Raw genomic sequence first — 12,814 nt, 5'->3', positions numbered from 1 at the left:
CTTTGTTTTGCTCCCAAGATAGGAAGAGAGCTCTGTACAGAACCCCTGAAAGTCGGGCCTTTGGTTTCTGTGCTGGGGAGGGGTTCCCTGTGCACATGAAAAAGGGAAAGTGGCTACCTCTTCCAGCCGATCCAGGGCATCGTTGAGCTTGCGTTGCCGCTCGAGCGCCAGCAACCACACCTGCTGCCAGCGGGCCGAAAGCTGGTTGATGCGCGGGTTCTTTGCTTCCGACTGGGAGAGAATTGGCATTGGGGGTGGGGCTGTCTGGTTCAGGGGTTTTCCTGAGAGGAAAAAAAGACAGGGGCAGGGAGGAAACATAGCAGAAAATTGAGCAAAGCAAACGGGCATAATGAAAAAATTATGGGGAAGGAGGAAAGGCAGGAACTAAATGCTGAGCTCTCCTTCTGCAGATGAAACTGGAAACTTCACTAAGATCCTATCGACTCACAGGAACCCTGCAGTCTGCATGGGGCGTTTGAAGACAGGGAAAGGTAGCAGGTTTCCTGACAAGGGCTGTGTTTCCTTGGGGGGCCACATGCTGACTGTGGGCAGGGCTAAAGCCAGAGGTAGGCGGAGCCACCTCTCTTTCTTTCTCCCCTCCCCCCCATGCCTCTTCCTCTCTCTTCCTACCCTGCCCAGCTGCCCATCCAAAGGCTACCCCCATCCTGGTCCAAGGAGGTGCAGAAAGTCACCCCAAGCTTGCATCTGAGCCAAGTCACACCAGAGCTACAGACCAGACTTTTGTTTTAAAGATTGGTCTCAGCCATGGAACATGTAGTAGTAGCATCAGTAATTATCATAATAAAAGTAATAATCATAATGCCGATGATGACGTGAGTGTTCCTGAGCACATATACAGTACTTATTTCTTGATCAAGGCCCAGTTCAAGATGCTTTTTATTAGTGTTTAAAGCCCTAAATGAATTAGGCCCCAAATATTTACAATTTGCCCAAAGGGTTGCCAACATACTATTGCTTCGGGATTTCTCAATGAAAGGTCCATGAGCCGGCTCTGTGGCTTTCCTCTTGTATGTTTTTGTGACGCGATCCACATCTGGCTGCTTTCGGGTCATTACTTCCATAAAGGACTGGAAAATGCAGGAGGAAGGATGATTAGAGATAGAAGAAGAGTGCGGCATTTTGTTACTATGCAACTAAATGTTGTCCTTTTGCTAATGTAAGCAGTCCTATCCCCAAACAACTTAAAGCACCTTTGGCTGATTAACATCTGATACCCTTTAAAATGTGTTGTGGGAGGGGGAATTATTGGTTTGTTTTTGCTCTTATTTTTGTTATGCAGTTTGTGTTTTTTATATTGTATTTTCTATTTTATTGTATCTTTATATTGTGAATTGCCCTGAGATCTACAGATGAAAGGCCACACACAAGTCCATAATACATAAATATTTATCACATTTATATTCTTTCCTATTTAACCCTACAACAACCCTGTGAGGTAGGTTAGGCTACCCGAGTGGGGATTTGAAGGATCGTCTAACAGGCCCTAGCCCAAACACTCTAACCACTACACCAGATTGGCTCTTATTCAGTCTCCCCTTTGGATAGTAACATTTCACTAGCCGTTGCCCACGTACCTTCAAGCATATCTTTGCCACCACAGGGGTTAGGAACTTAGTACCTCACTCTCAAAATTAAGCACCAAATTCTCAGGAACCCAAATCCTGCATCTAATGCCACATTCTTTGTTCTTGCATGACATTGCTAAATCAGTCTTCCCTCCAGCTGTTTTGGACTGCAACTCCCATCAACCCCAGCCAACGTGGCCGTTTTGAACTACAACTCTCATCAGCCTCAACCAGCGCAGCTGCTGGGAGTCCAAAACATCTGCAGCAGCAGGTTGGGGAAAGCTTCTCTGCGCCAAGGCTGGGGCTGATGGGAGCTGTAGTCTGAAAGGCTGGGCATCAGGTTCAGAAAGCCTGTGCTAGATATATATATAGCCCACTAGATGTCAAAAGAAAAGAGGGTGAGCCAGGATTGGGGGTGGGTGCCTCTAAGCAACAGGAGCTGAAGGGGAAGACAATGACCCTCCATTCTGCACTAAGCTTACAGGCACATGGAGTCCTAATCCATGGCAAAACCAAAGCAGTGCAAGCTCACACACAGCTAGGAAGAATGAAGTCAGGTGCTTTGTTTCACTTTAAAGCCACTGTGGACAACTTTCTCAAACACACAGCATGCTCTTTTCTGGAAGTTGGCAGAGAGGAAGCCAAGCAAGGCAGGGTTACCTGGTGCTCTGCAATGAGGGCTTTGACCTGGTCAATGTTCTGCGGCATTGGCTCTTGGTCCCTCTGAATCAGCGTCGTCTCAGCCCACTGAATCCATGCCAGGAGCTCCTCCAGCAGCTCTGCATTGGCCACCAGCTCCGAGAGGGCTGCTTCAAGCCGTTGCTGGTGTTGCTTTGCCCATGTGAGAACCTGGCAGAGGAGAAAAGCAGGGAGGGTAGTTGGCAGCAAACGAGAGGTATCTCTGCATGGGGAAGAGGGAAGGCAGCGGAATGGAGTGGTATGTCTTTCCGGGTTACTCCCTGGGGGGTATGCCTCTATGTGCGCATGCACCTTCCCTTGCCTAAGCATCTTCTTCACTTTTGCATTCCCCTCCTCTAGCTCACCTGGATCTTGTGTTTTGCCCTACAACCTCCTAACACTGCAAACTTAGGGCACCAAGAGCGAACTTGTACTAACGGTGCCAATAATAAAATAGTCTAGAATCTAGATTAAGGGAGAAGACTTAAAAATGTTTTAAGCTGAAGGTGAAGGGAGTATACAGAAAAAAAATATTAAGGGTATGCTGTATGTTCTTATGTGATTATCATATTATGTTTATACACAAGCTACTCCGAAAAGGTTCATTCAAAAAGGAGAAAAAAAAAATCATATAAATAAATAAATAAATAAATAAATAAATAAGCTCTTGCTTGTTCCAAAAATAAAATCAAAACAAAAGCACCTCTACCCAAGCATTTTAGGAACTGCAGTGAATTTCTACATTCTGTAGCTGGCTCCTCTCATCTCAGTAGCCAGCAGTGTCATGAACCTTCTATGATGTCACAGCAGCTGAAGCAAGGTGGGAAGGGGATTCAAAATGCATTATTATCCTTATACAGTCACAGAATTATTAAGTCTCTCAGCTCCATTCATGCTGGCTGCAGCTGCTGAGAGGAGGAGCAAAAGCCTCTGTGACTCACTTCTTCAAACCGAGCTCGGATGATGGTGATCCAGTGTTTGATGGTGGTGATGCAGTCTGGGTGGCAAACGGCCAAGATGACCTCCCCCATCCCCACAGCAGAGTTCACATCCAGCCTTTTCTCTTCGACTTTCTTCATGAACTCCTGCAGCAAAGGGCAAAGGTACAACAGCTCAGTCTGGCTGCCTGGCAATCCCCTCAGGCTCCCGCCTTTCCCCTCTTCTGAACAGCTGCCCACCTTGTGCACATCGATGAGTGACTGCAGCGCTTCAGCGTCGTCGGGCAAAGCTCCCCGGAAGCGGAGGGTCTGCTCAGCTTCAGAGAGCCACTCCAGCAGAAGATGGACAGCAGTCCGAAACTCTTCTGCCTGGAAAGGAGAAACAGCACCAGTGAACCCTTCCCCGTGGAGCAAAGGCCTTTTGAGTTGCCGTACAGCAGGGATGGAGAACTCTTCTCAGCCTAAGGGCCACTTTCCTTCACAGGGAACCTTCCGGGGTAGGGGAGACACACGCCACTGGTGGGTGGGGCCAGAGGCAAAAGGGGTGGAGCAATAGATACAACAGAGTCACAGGGCTGGTATGGACCAAAGAGATGTGCAAGCTGCAGTTGCAGCCACCCTGCTCCCATCTCTTACCTGCTTCAGGGCCTCCTCCAACCGAGTTTGCTTCAGGACAGACATCTTGCAGACGGTGTCCCAGCGGTTGCTTAGCTCTTGCAGCTGCACTTTCACCCACGTTGTGTCATCGCGGCTGTTCTCAATAAGTTCCCGGCCTGAGCGCTTGAGAACTGTGACAGTGCCTGTTCGTTTGCCAAGCTCCTTCTGGAAGACCTATCAAGGGGAACAGAGCACAGTTGCACTCTCTTTCTCCAAGCTCTCCACCCCTGTAAAGAGCACTAAGTTTGTTTTTTGATAGTTATCTGGAGACCTGTAAACCCGATCTTGGACCTTTTGCAAGTATATTTTCATTAAAAGGCAGTTTGGTTCTAATGGCCTTGCACTTTTCAAAACTCTGCTCCCATTTTTTAATTACGTTCCGAATGATGTTTTAAACATTTTCAAGCGTTATTGTATTATATTTGTATTCTTTTATGTTAGCTGTCCTGGGCTCCCTTTGGGATGAAGGGTGAGATATAAAACTTAGAAACTCAAGTATATTTTCACAGGGACTCCAGTTCACTGCCTTAGTCCATAACACATTGAGGCTTACACAGTGTGAAGTGGCTTCCAAATGCATGGCTCTGTCCCCCAGTAGCCATTACCTTGTGAGCATCCATTAAGTTCATGACCAGGTCCAGGTCCCCATAGACAGGCAGGTCTTCGGCCAGCTGGGGCTCCACCTTGTACAGCCAGTCAACCAGAGCTTGCAATGCATCCATGAACTGGCCAGAGAACAGAAGGGCCTCTTCCAGTTTGTGCTGCCTGTAAAAATGAAAAATGCAGGGGTGAGTGGGTGTTGCAGTTTCCCCTCAATTGGCCACCTCCTTGGGCACCATAATAAATATGGCGTAATCAGAGCCTTAGGCACACCTTAAGAAAAAATGGTGTGTTAAGGAATTTTATTTATTAAAACAAATTACATGGCTTTGCATTTAAAAATCATAAAGCAGTGTACAGCACAATGCAAAAATTACAATAAAACCAAGAACTACACAATGATAATAATAAAGAGGGGGGGACCCAAAGCAAACAGATTAAGAACAGACTAGTGTGGATTACCAGCAAGGGCCTGGGAGAATCCAGATGCATCCAGAGCAAATCCAGCAGAAACCTAGCTAAGGCCCCTGCACTGCTCTGATTGGATGTGCAGTCAGTATACAAACTGGTCAAATATAGGTCTTGATGCTGATAAATGCCCCCCACACCCTATCCAAATGGGTGACTTAAAGCTGGCCTCTAACACCCCCTTGTAGGACCTACAGGCACCTCAACTTACTACAGGATGTACCTGTTAGGAAGCCCTTCCAGGCACTCACCTTTCTACCGATTTGCCACAGACAGTGTCCCACTTGTCACGGACTTCCCCAAGGAGATGGTCCAGGCTCTGGTTGTCATCTGGGAACTGAGCTTTTTCTTTCAGGGCCCTTCCTGTCCGGATCGTGGTGTCATAAACAGGCTGCTTGCCACCCAGGGTTTTTTGGAACTCCTGATTTTCCCAAGTAAACCCACCCAAAACATAGGTTGAGAATGAGGCCAGTGAGTACAGATAATTTCACAAGAAGCAAAGGAACTGTTTCACATGCAATTCTAACCTTGTGCTTAGAGAGCTGCAGTTTGATCTTGTCGGGATCATTTGAAATTTCAAGCTCAGAATCCAGGAGATTTTCTGCATCTTCTAACCAGTCAACCAGCTTCTTCCAAGCTTCATGGAACTATGAAGATTAATTTTCCATTTAATTTACTATTAGAATTCACATGTCTCTCCAACTCCACTACTCCCCACCCCCTATCACCCGACCCACATTTCATACTTTTGCAAACAGTGCCTAATATGCCAATGGCCCTCAATGAGCCCAAGAGGAACAGAAGTATTTTGTAGCTCTGAGCTGATGCCCTTTGTGCCTCCCTGGCTTCTAGCCTACAAAGGATTGTTTCTCACCTGCTTTGCCCGCTTCCTGGCATCGTCCAGAGCCCGCCCTCTTTCCACTGACCGCTGGACGACCTTCTCCCAGCGTGACTGGACACTGACCAGGAGGTTCTTGATCAAGACCACATCCTGCTTCTGGCTGAGAAACTTCAGCTGGTTTCCACTTTGGTCTAGGCCAATTATCTGGTCCCGGTGGGCGTTCACTTCATTGGCAAACACCTGACAAGGAAAAAATGAAGGCTGCTCTCCTGGGTCTCTTAGGCACCACATAATGCAGGGAAGGCCAATTCATTTGGGATGGAGGTTTTGTTCCAAGGTGAGACAGAACAAAGCTCAACTGTAGTCACTACAGCTGGCAAGGGATTCCCAAGACTAGGCTGGGGCCTGCTATGGCCACAGATTGACTGGGTAGCCATGGGTGAGCCACATACACACACAGCCTCCAGTTCCCAACCTGCAACTAATGAGTAATCTGACCCATCTCACAAGCCCCATCACTTGTTTTAGAGAAGTAGTAAAAGCCTGGTGCTGTAGTCAAGTAACTTTTACTCAAACTAGACCCCATTGAAATTAATGGCCTTGACTAACTTAGGCCCACTAGTTTCGATAGGTGTACTCAGCGTAAAAGTTAGTAGAATACAACTGATAGTTATTTCTATTAACTGATTTTAAGTCACATTTTTATTATTACAGATTATTAATTTGTTAATGCTTCATACTTTATGACTGTGTGTGTACACGTACACACACACACACACACGGCTGTGCTACTGCTCACTTCACTCACCGGCACTTACCAAAGCCTCCTTGCTTTAGACATCCTCTTAACCCTCTCCTATTCATACTGCCTACCTCACACCAAAGTTGCTGTTGCAACCTCAGTGGAAGCGCCAAAGAAGAGGGCAGTGGTGGGTGGCAGCAGAGTGGGATGGTTGCTGGGGAGCTGCCCTGTCTTGCCCATTTCTAGGCAGCTCGCCTGGGGTGCCCACCTGCCTGTTTCTCTTTTTCCTCCAGTGGTGCTGAAATGGCATCACTGGTGTTAGGCAAGCAGCAGCATAAGAGCAGGAGTTTTGGGGGAGCTGCCCCAGCCTGTCCTGACAGTTCCTCTTCTCCACGACTCAGCTGGACTATAGTCCTTCCCTCCTCTGCTTCCCTTCTCCTCAACCTCCAATGCAAGAGCCCAGCAGCTCTCAGAATTCTGTCATCATGCTGTAGTTCACAGTGCCACCTATTGGCAGCCAAGCAAACTGCAGCATGATGACAGCCTTTCCTCTTTATGATATGTTAATATCTCTATCTATCTATCTATCTATCTTGCAGTTTTAAAAACTTGGTTATTTGAAAACACCTATGATGGAATATTTCCCTGATTTAATTTTAAAGTCTTTCCTTATTTGGCTGCTATACCTAGGCATTTTTATAGTTGTTATTGTGGAAGTGCTTATTGTCTATTCTTGCTGTGGATAGAAGATACTATCTAGCTAGCTCTTATTTTATTTCTCAAGTATTGAGCACTTGTGAATATGATGCAATTATGGAACCTTAATTGAATTCTCTCAATACTCCACAGCTATTTTAAATAATTTTTTCTCTACCTTTTGGCAGCTTCACTATTCAAGTCAGATATCTCCCCCCACCCTTCCTCAAATTCACGCATGCACACACACACATACACACACACACACACAGGTGGGCATCATTACCTTGTGATCTTCTATCTGTGAGAGCACTGTGTTGAACATAAGGCTGGGTGGAGGAGCAACATTCAAGCTCTGCTCTGCAAGGGTAAGCCAGTTGATGAAATCTTGCAGGGAATTTTGGAACTCGGTTGCCAAGCTGAGGGCCTCTTCCAACTTGGACTGAATTTTAAAAGAAGGGGGAGAAAAAGCAGCAGAATGAGCACAAAAGGCAGAAAGAAAGGAGCACCAGCCAAAGTTCACAAATGCTGGCTTCTGAGACAAAGACCACAATTGTGTAATAAATAAGAGACTCCTTCTAGGCTGGACCTTCTCAGTCCAACCGACGAATGTGACTTGCATATTAACAGGTCACATTTCAAATGCTGATAACTCTTCCTCTTCATCCAAGCCATTCTGGAGCCAGGTTCTCTTCTAACAAAAAGCATCAGAACAAGAAGAGACCACCTACGGGGGGGGGGGGCAGCCAATGCGGTGCCCCCTGGATGCTGCTGCACCACAGTGTCCATCATCCTTGACCAATGACCATGCTGGCTGGGGCTCATGGGGGCTGGGAGCCCAAGAACAGCCGGAAGGCACCACAATGGCTTCCCCTGTTCTATTGGACCATCACAACTTCCCAATAATGGAATTCTGAAACAGCTGGATTAAAACCAAAGCAAGGTTCTCTCTCCACCCCCTTTTTAAACACACACCTCTTTAATACCACCTCAAGTCCCAAGAGTTCCTCTGTATGAAGCTCCACATGTGCAGAGCCTCGCTTTCCTGCACAAGCTAGGGAATGTGTGGCACTCACACAAGAGTCCCCTGCTCTGCACCATGCAAATGTGAGTACAGTGATTTGGTGATGGGTACCACCCCCACCCCTCCTAGCACATTACCTTTCTCTCCTCCATCTTCATACTGACAAGGCCCCACTTCTGCTCCAAGAGAGCCACACTTTGCTCTGTCTTTGATCCAGACCCAGAATCATCGCGGCTCAGGAGCATCAGCCTCCCTTTAGCCAGGAGCTGGCTGTAGACCTCCTCGTTGGCTTTGAACTGGGCATAGAGCTCCTGCACAACACAGAGGCATCGTAAACAAGGGATGCTTTGCAGGACAAATTTTCCTGACATGGGGGTTCACGTGGCATAGGCAAGACCTAATAGCACAGTTGTGTGTGAAGACTGCTTCTGCTGTTTGCCAGGTGCACTTGGCTCTGGGGGTTGTTTGCCAATTCCAGCTTCTCAGGGCCAACGCTTCATGTTACTCTAAGCATGTGGTGCGCAGTTACGCCTACAGGTTTTCATTCTCTAATTACAGGGATGGGAGATCCCTAATCTGATCAAGACCACAATCCCTGGGAAGGAGAAAGGAGGTCTACCCCACCCAGTCATTATCTGGACAAAAATCACCCTTCCTGCTTGTGGCTTCAAAACTTAGAGGGAAGGTTCCCACTGGTGAATAATCTTTACACCTTACTGTGAACACATTTTTCTCTGTGACATCTTTACGTGTAAAAACTTCACATTTGTGGTGGTCCAGGGTTGCTGATGCCAGCTGTTAGCTGAGTGATTGCAACAACATGGAACATCCACGAGTACCTTAGGTAGATACAGCTGTGCACTGTAAGCTGGAATGTAGCTAACCAAGCCTTCCCCCATTCCTTTTTCTCTGGCGCTTTCCCATTTAGGTATTTCTTGTCCCACCTGTGATGCACATTATCCTTCCCTCCCATATTAAGGGGCCATTCATTCTAGGCATCAGTTCAGCCATCACAACTCACCATGTGGGCATTCAGTTGCTCTCGGGCAGTCTCTGGCAGCCCACCTGTCGGTTTGGAGGCAGAGAGCTGGTTCTCCATCCTCGTGAGCCAGAGGAGGAAGTCTTCAATTTCACCATGGAAACCTTGAGCCTGCAAGGGAACACAAAGCACATGCAATTCACTCTGATGGTTTCTGAAACCTCAGTGGGAGGTACCAGGATTTTTAAAACCAAAAGTACAGAAATACATTTTGAGGTAGTGACATTAAAAAAGCAAAACCAACGTGCCAAGCATAAACTTAGGTTCAAATCCCAGCCTATTTCTAGCCATCCTCTTCTAGCCTAGCTCCCAAAAAGACTCTGGCTCAAAGAACAAATCATCTCCAAAGTGAGGAAGCGGCTGAGAAAAACCCATCTGTACACTCAAACAAGTCCAGCCACAGAGCAAGTCTTGGTGGGCAATCACCTGAACACACAAAGGGATAAATAAATCACCAGGAGGAGGGGCAGCACACACAAGGCCCACCCCTCAAATCCCCCCCTCTAGGGGCACCAGCTGCTCTTCACAACTCCTTTCACTTGTATATTTAACAAGAGAATTCTATCCCATCTTTTGTCCCCCCCACCAATAGTTAGAATGGTTTACAATAAACAAAATAATATAAAAACATGGTGTCAATTTGTGTACTGAAGATTCAGTTATTCTTACAGGGAGAACTTGAATTTGTGAGAAGGTCTGAAGTGGTTTTTTTTTTTAAGAATTTGTAATTAACTTGCTTAGAAACCCCCTGCAATTGGAAGCCTTCCTTTTTGTAGGGAGACACACACTCCAAGAAACCCTACAGACCTTGGTTCTCATTGTGGGATGTGCCCCCACCTTCCCCACTCCCATCTCAACCTTCTATGTGTTCAGGTGCATGCCTGAATGTGGCTACTTTGAAATGTTGGGCGAGGAATGCAGGGAACAAGAGGGCTTTGAAGAGCACCCACTGCCCGCCTAACTAGGGAGGCGGACTCTCTTCCCAGCTGACCTGCTGAAGGGTCATTTGTAGCTGCTGCTCTCGCTCCTCCGTCTTCTGCAGCACCGACTCCCAGCATGAATTCATCGTCTCCAGGCGGTTCCGGAGACTGCTGGCATCGTCCCCTGCGCTGGATTCCAAGAGCTCATTGCCAGCCTTGTTCACTGTCTCCACTGTGGACTGATGGGCCAGCACATCATTCTTCAGCACCTAGTGTGGTGTTGCAGGTGGAGAAGAGGAAATGCTTTAGGGTCCTTGCAAGCCTCTGTGGCACTAGCAAAGGGTGGTGGTGATGGATGGTGGAACCAAGTTCAGCCCCTGTCAATCAGCATGGCTGGAGTCTCCTGCATTTTGGTTTCAGTGTACAAACTCAGGAAGCAAAGCACATGAGACGAGGCTTCCTGGATATTGTCATAAAACACTCTCAGCATCAGCAGTAAGTTACTGGCAATAACCGACGAAATGTGGCCTGGCAAGCCCAAGCAAACATCCCCAGCTAGAGGAAAGGCTGTAGCTCAGTGGCAGGGCACCTGCTTTGCATGCACACAGTGCCAGGTTGGATCTCTGGTATCTCCAGGTAGGGCTGGCAAAGATTCTTTCTGACATCCTGGGGAATTGCTGCCAGTCAGGGTAGACAATGCTGAGCAAGATGAATCAATTGTCATGAGCCCCATGGAGACATCTTGGCAGAGCTGGTTGGCATGGGATGGGAGTGTGGACCCTGATTCTGGGGAGTGGCTCAGTGGGCCAGAAAGTGGGTTGTTGGGAGAAAGACTCATCTCAGAATCATCAGGCATTCCAAGTGTCAGGGGAGTGACTCTGCCTCCTGCCAGTGATGCACTCCCTTCCCCGGAGAGGTGTTGGCTCAGGTCAAACTGTGAACAGATAGCATCCACCCACCCCTGCCCAAGGACATGTCTTTTGCCAACATGAGCAGACCCAGCCTTCTCATAGAAGTGCTTGCTTGTTTGCTTGCCTGGTCCTGTGGCTTCGGACAGGACCCACACGAATGACTGTGCCCAGCCAGCATTTCAGAAGGGGACCCCAGGGGGACATGTCACATGTTGGGACAACATCTTCACTTATGCCTAGCCATGAACTCCACAGCCCTTTTTAACCACTCAGCTACACTCATCTCATGTCCAGGCCCTGCAGTGAATTCTGGAATAAAGCTTTTTGAATAACTGCCAGCATTGTGTCTGTGAGTGGAAGCCGGGACACCAAGGGTCTACCTCAGTGTAAGGCAGCTTCCAGTGTCATCCGTTGATGCTGTTCTCGTAATATCCCCAGCCCTTCCCCTCAAAGCAAGCCTCCGATTGAGCTATAATGGCACAGCTGCAGTGACAGCCCAGAAAGATGAAGATTCCTGAGGCAGGACACGGAGGAGGGGCCACTTTTGTCACCCAAAAGCTCTGCAGTGGCCCAATGGCAAAAGGACAGAAAGGAGCTGACTTAACCAGATCTTTGGCCCGTGCAGCCACACACTGCATTTAACAGCAGCTCTCTAAGGTCTCAAGGAAATTTTGTGATCCCCGTCACTAGAGATGGGCCAGGACCTTAACCTGCAAACAGACACATTCTGCTGCCAAGCTGGACTCCTCTCACTGCAGGACAGAAACAGGGACCTCTTTGCAAAAAGCAATCTGCAAGTATTACTACTACTACAACTACTACTACTACATCCATAGATTTCAGGGTGGTTCACAATATAAAACCCCTTCCCCCACACTTACATGGTGCTTAGCTAATTCCACCTCAATGACCTTTGGGTCGCCATTGATGGGCCTCTGGGCATCCAGCAGCTCTTCGGTGTGGGTCAGCCAGGCCATCAGCTCAGCCAGCGCATGTTGGAACTGGCCAAGGGCCAAAAGGGCACCTTCTAGCTTGTGCTGTTTGTAGACAAGGTGAGAAGAGGAATTTCTTTTAAGAAAACAAGGCTAGGTGTGTGTTTGTATTTATTTTATAGGATTTTTAAAATCCCATTTTCCTATGCACCAAGGAGGAGTGCTTAAGGTTGCAGTACTTTAAAAATAGTGCAAAGTACACCCAAAACAGGCAAATAAATAACAGGACCCAACAACAAGTAACAATGAAACAGGGAGACAGAAGGCAAGCAAAACATCGGCTTAAGCAGGGAAAAAAGTGTTTAATAGATGACGAAAGACCATCAGCACAGAAGCTGCACAAATATCTAGCACTCCAGCTAGCAATGGGACACACAGTGGATAACCTGGCCAGGCCCAAGGAGGAAGCAGCAGTGGCAGCCCTCAAGATAACCTTGTGTGAGACCCTTTGGGGCTTCAAAAGGTGATACCAGCCCCTTTAATTGAACCTACGCCATCTTCACCCACACCTCAGGTCCATGCAGTTCACCCAACATACCTGCCGATGTGCTATTTTCTCATTCAGGTTCTCCCACAGATGCTTCAACTCTGTCAGAGGCTCCCGGATGATGTCTCGGTCTGTCTCGTCCATGGCTTTTTTAAGCATGAGCCCTCCCTGGTGATTCAGTTTCTCCATCTCGATCTGCTGCTGGTAAACTTCCATTTTAAATTCCTGCCAAGAA

The 12,814-nt window shown here is 47.6% G+C and overlaps 1 protein-coding gene across 18 annotated transcripts in view; it reads right to left on the bottom strand.

Annotated features, from left to right (window-relative positions):
* The window catches only part of MACF1 (microtubule actin crosslinking factor 1), a 181,855-nt gene that overhangs the window by 33,446 nt on the left and 135,595 nt on the right, over positions 1-12,814 (bottom strand). For all 18 annotated transcript variants that reach the window (XM_033157576.1, XM_033157583.1, XM_033157580.1 and 15 more), the window contains 16 exons: positions 12,631-12,804; positions 11,982-12,137; positions 10,261-10,458; positions 9,252-9,380; positions 8,368-8,541; positions 7,493-7,648; positions 5,802-6,008; positions 5,455-5,574; positions 5,179-5,348; positions 4,465-4,624; positions 3,839-4,033; positions 3,443-3,571; positions 3,206-3,349; positions 2,247-2,435; positions 971-1,088; positions 118-281 (listed from right to left, as the gene is read on the bottom strand). In XM_033157576.1, the coding sequence (XP_033013467.1) occupies positions 118-281; positions 971-1,088; positions 2,247-2,435; positions 3,206-3,349; positions 3,443-3,571; positions 3,839-4,033; positions 4,465-4,624; positions 5,179-5,348; positions 5,455-5,574; positions 5,802-6,008; positions 7,493-7,648; positions 8,368-8,541; positions 9,252-9,380; positions 10,261-10,458; positions 11,982-12,137; positions 12,631-12,804 (2,583 nt within the window). The remainder of the gene's footprint in view (positions 1-117; positions 282-970; positions 1,089-2,246; positions 2,436-3,205; positions 3,350-3,442; positions 3,572-3,838; positions 4,034-4,464; positions 4,625-5,178; positions 5,349-5,454; positions 5,575-5,801; positions 6,009-7,492; positions 7,649-8,367; positions 8,542-9,251; positions 9,381-10,260; positions 10,459-11,981; positions 12,138-12,630; positions 12,805-12,814) is intronic.

The sequence above is a fragment of the Lacerta agilis genome, chromosome 8 (genome assembly GCF_009819535.1).
Source record: "Lacerta agilis isolate rLacAgi1 chromosome 8, rLacAgi1.pri, whole genome shotgun sequence".
Lineage (NCBI taxonomy): Eukaryota > Metazoa > Chordata > Lepidosauria > Squamata > Lacertidae > Lacerta > Lacerta agilis.
The sequence above is the reverse complement of the archived record's forward strand: the minus strand, read 5'-3'. Positions and strand labels throughout refer to the sequence as shown.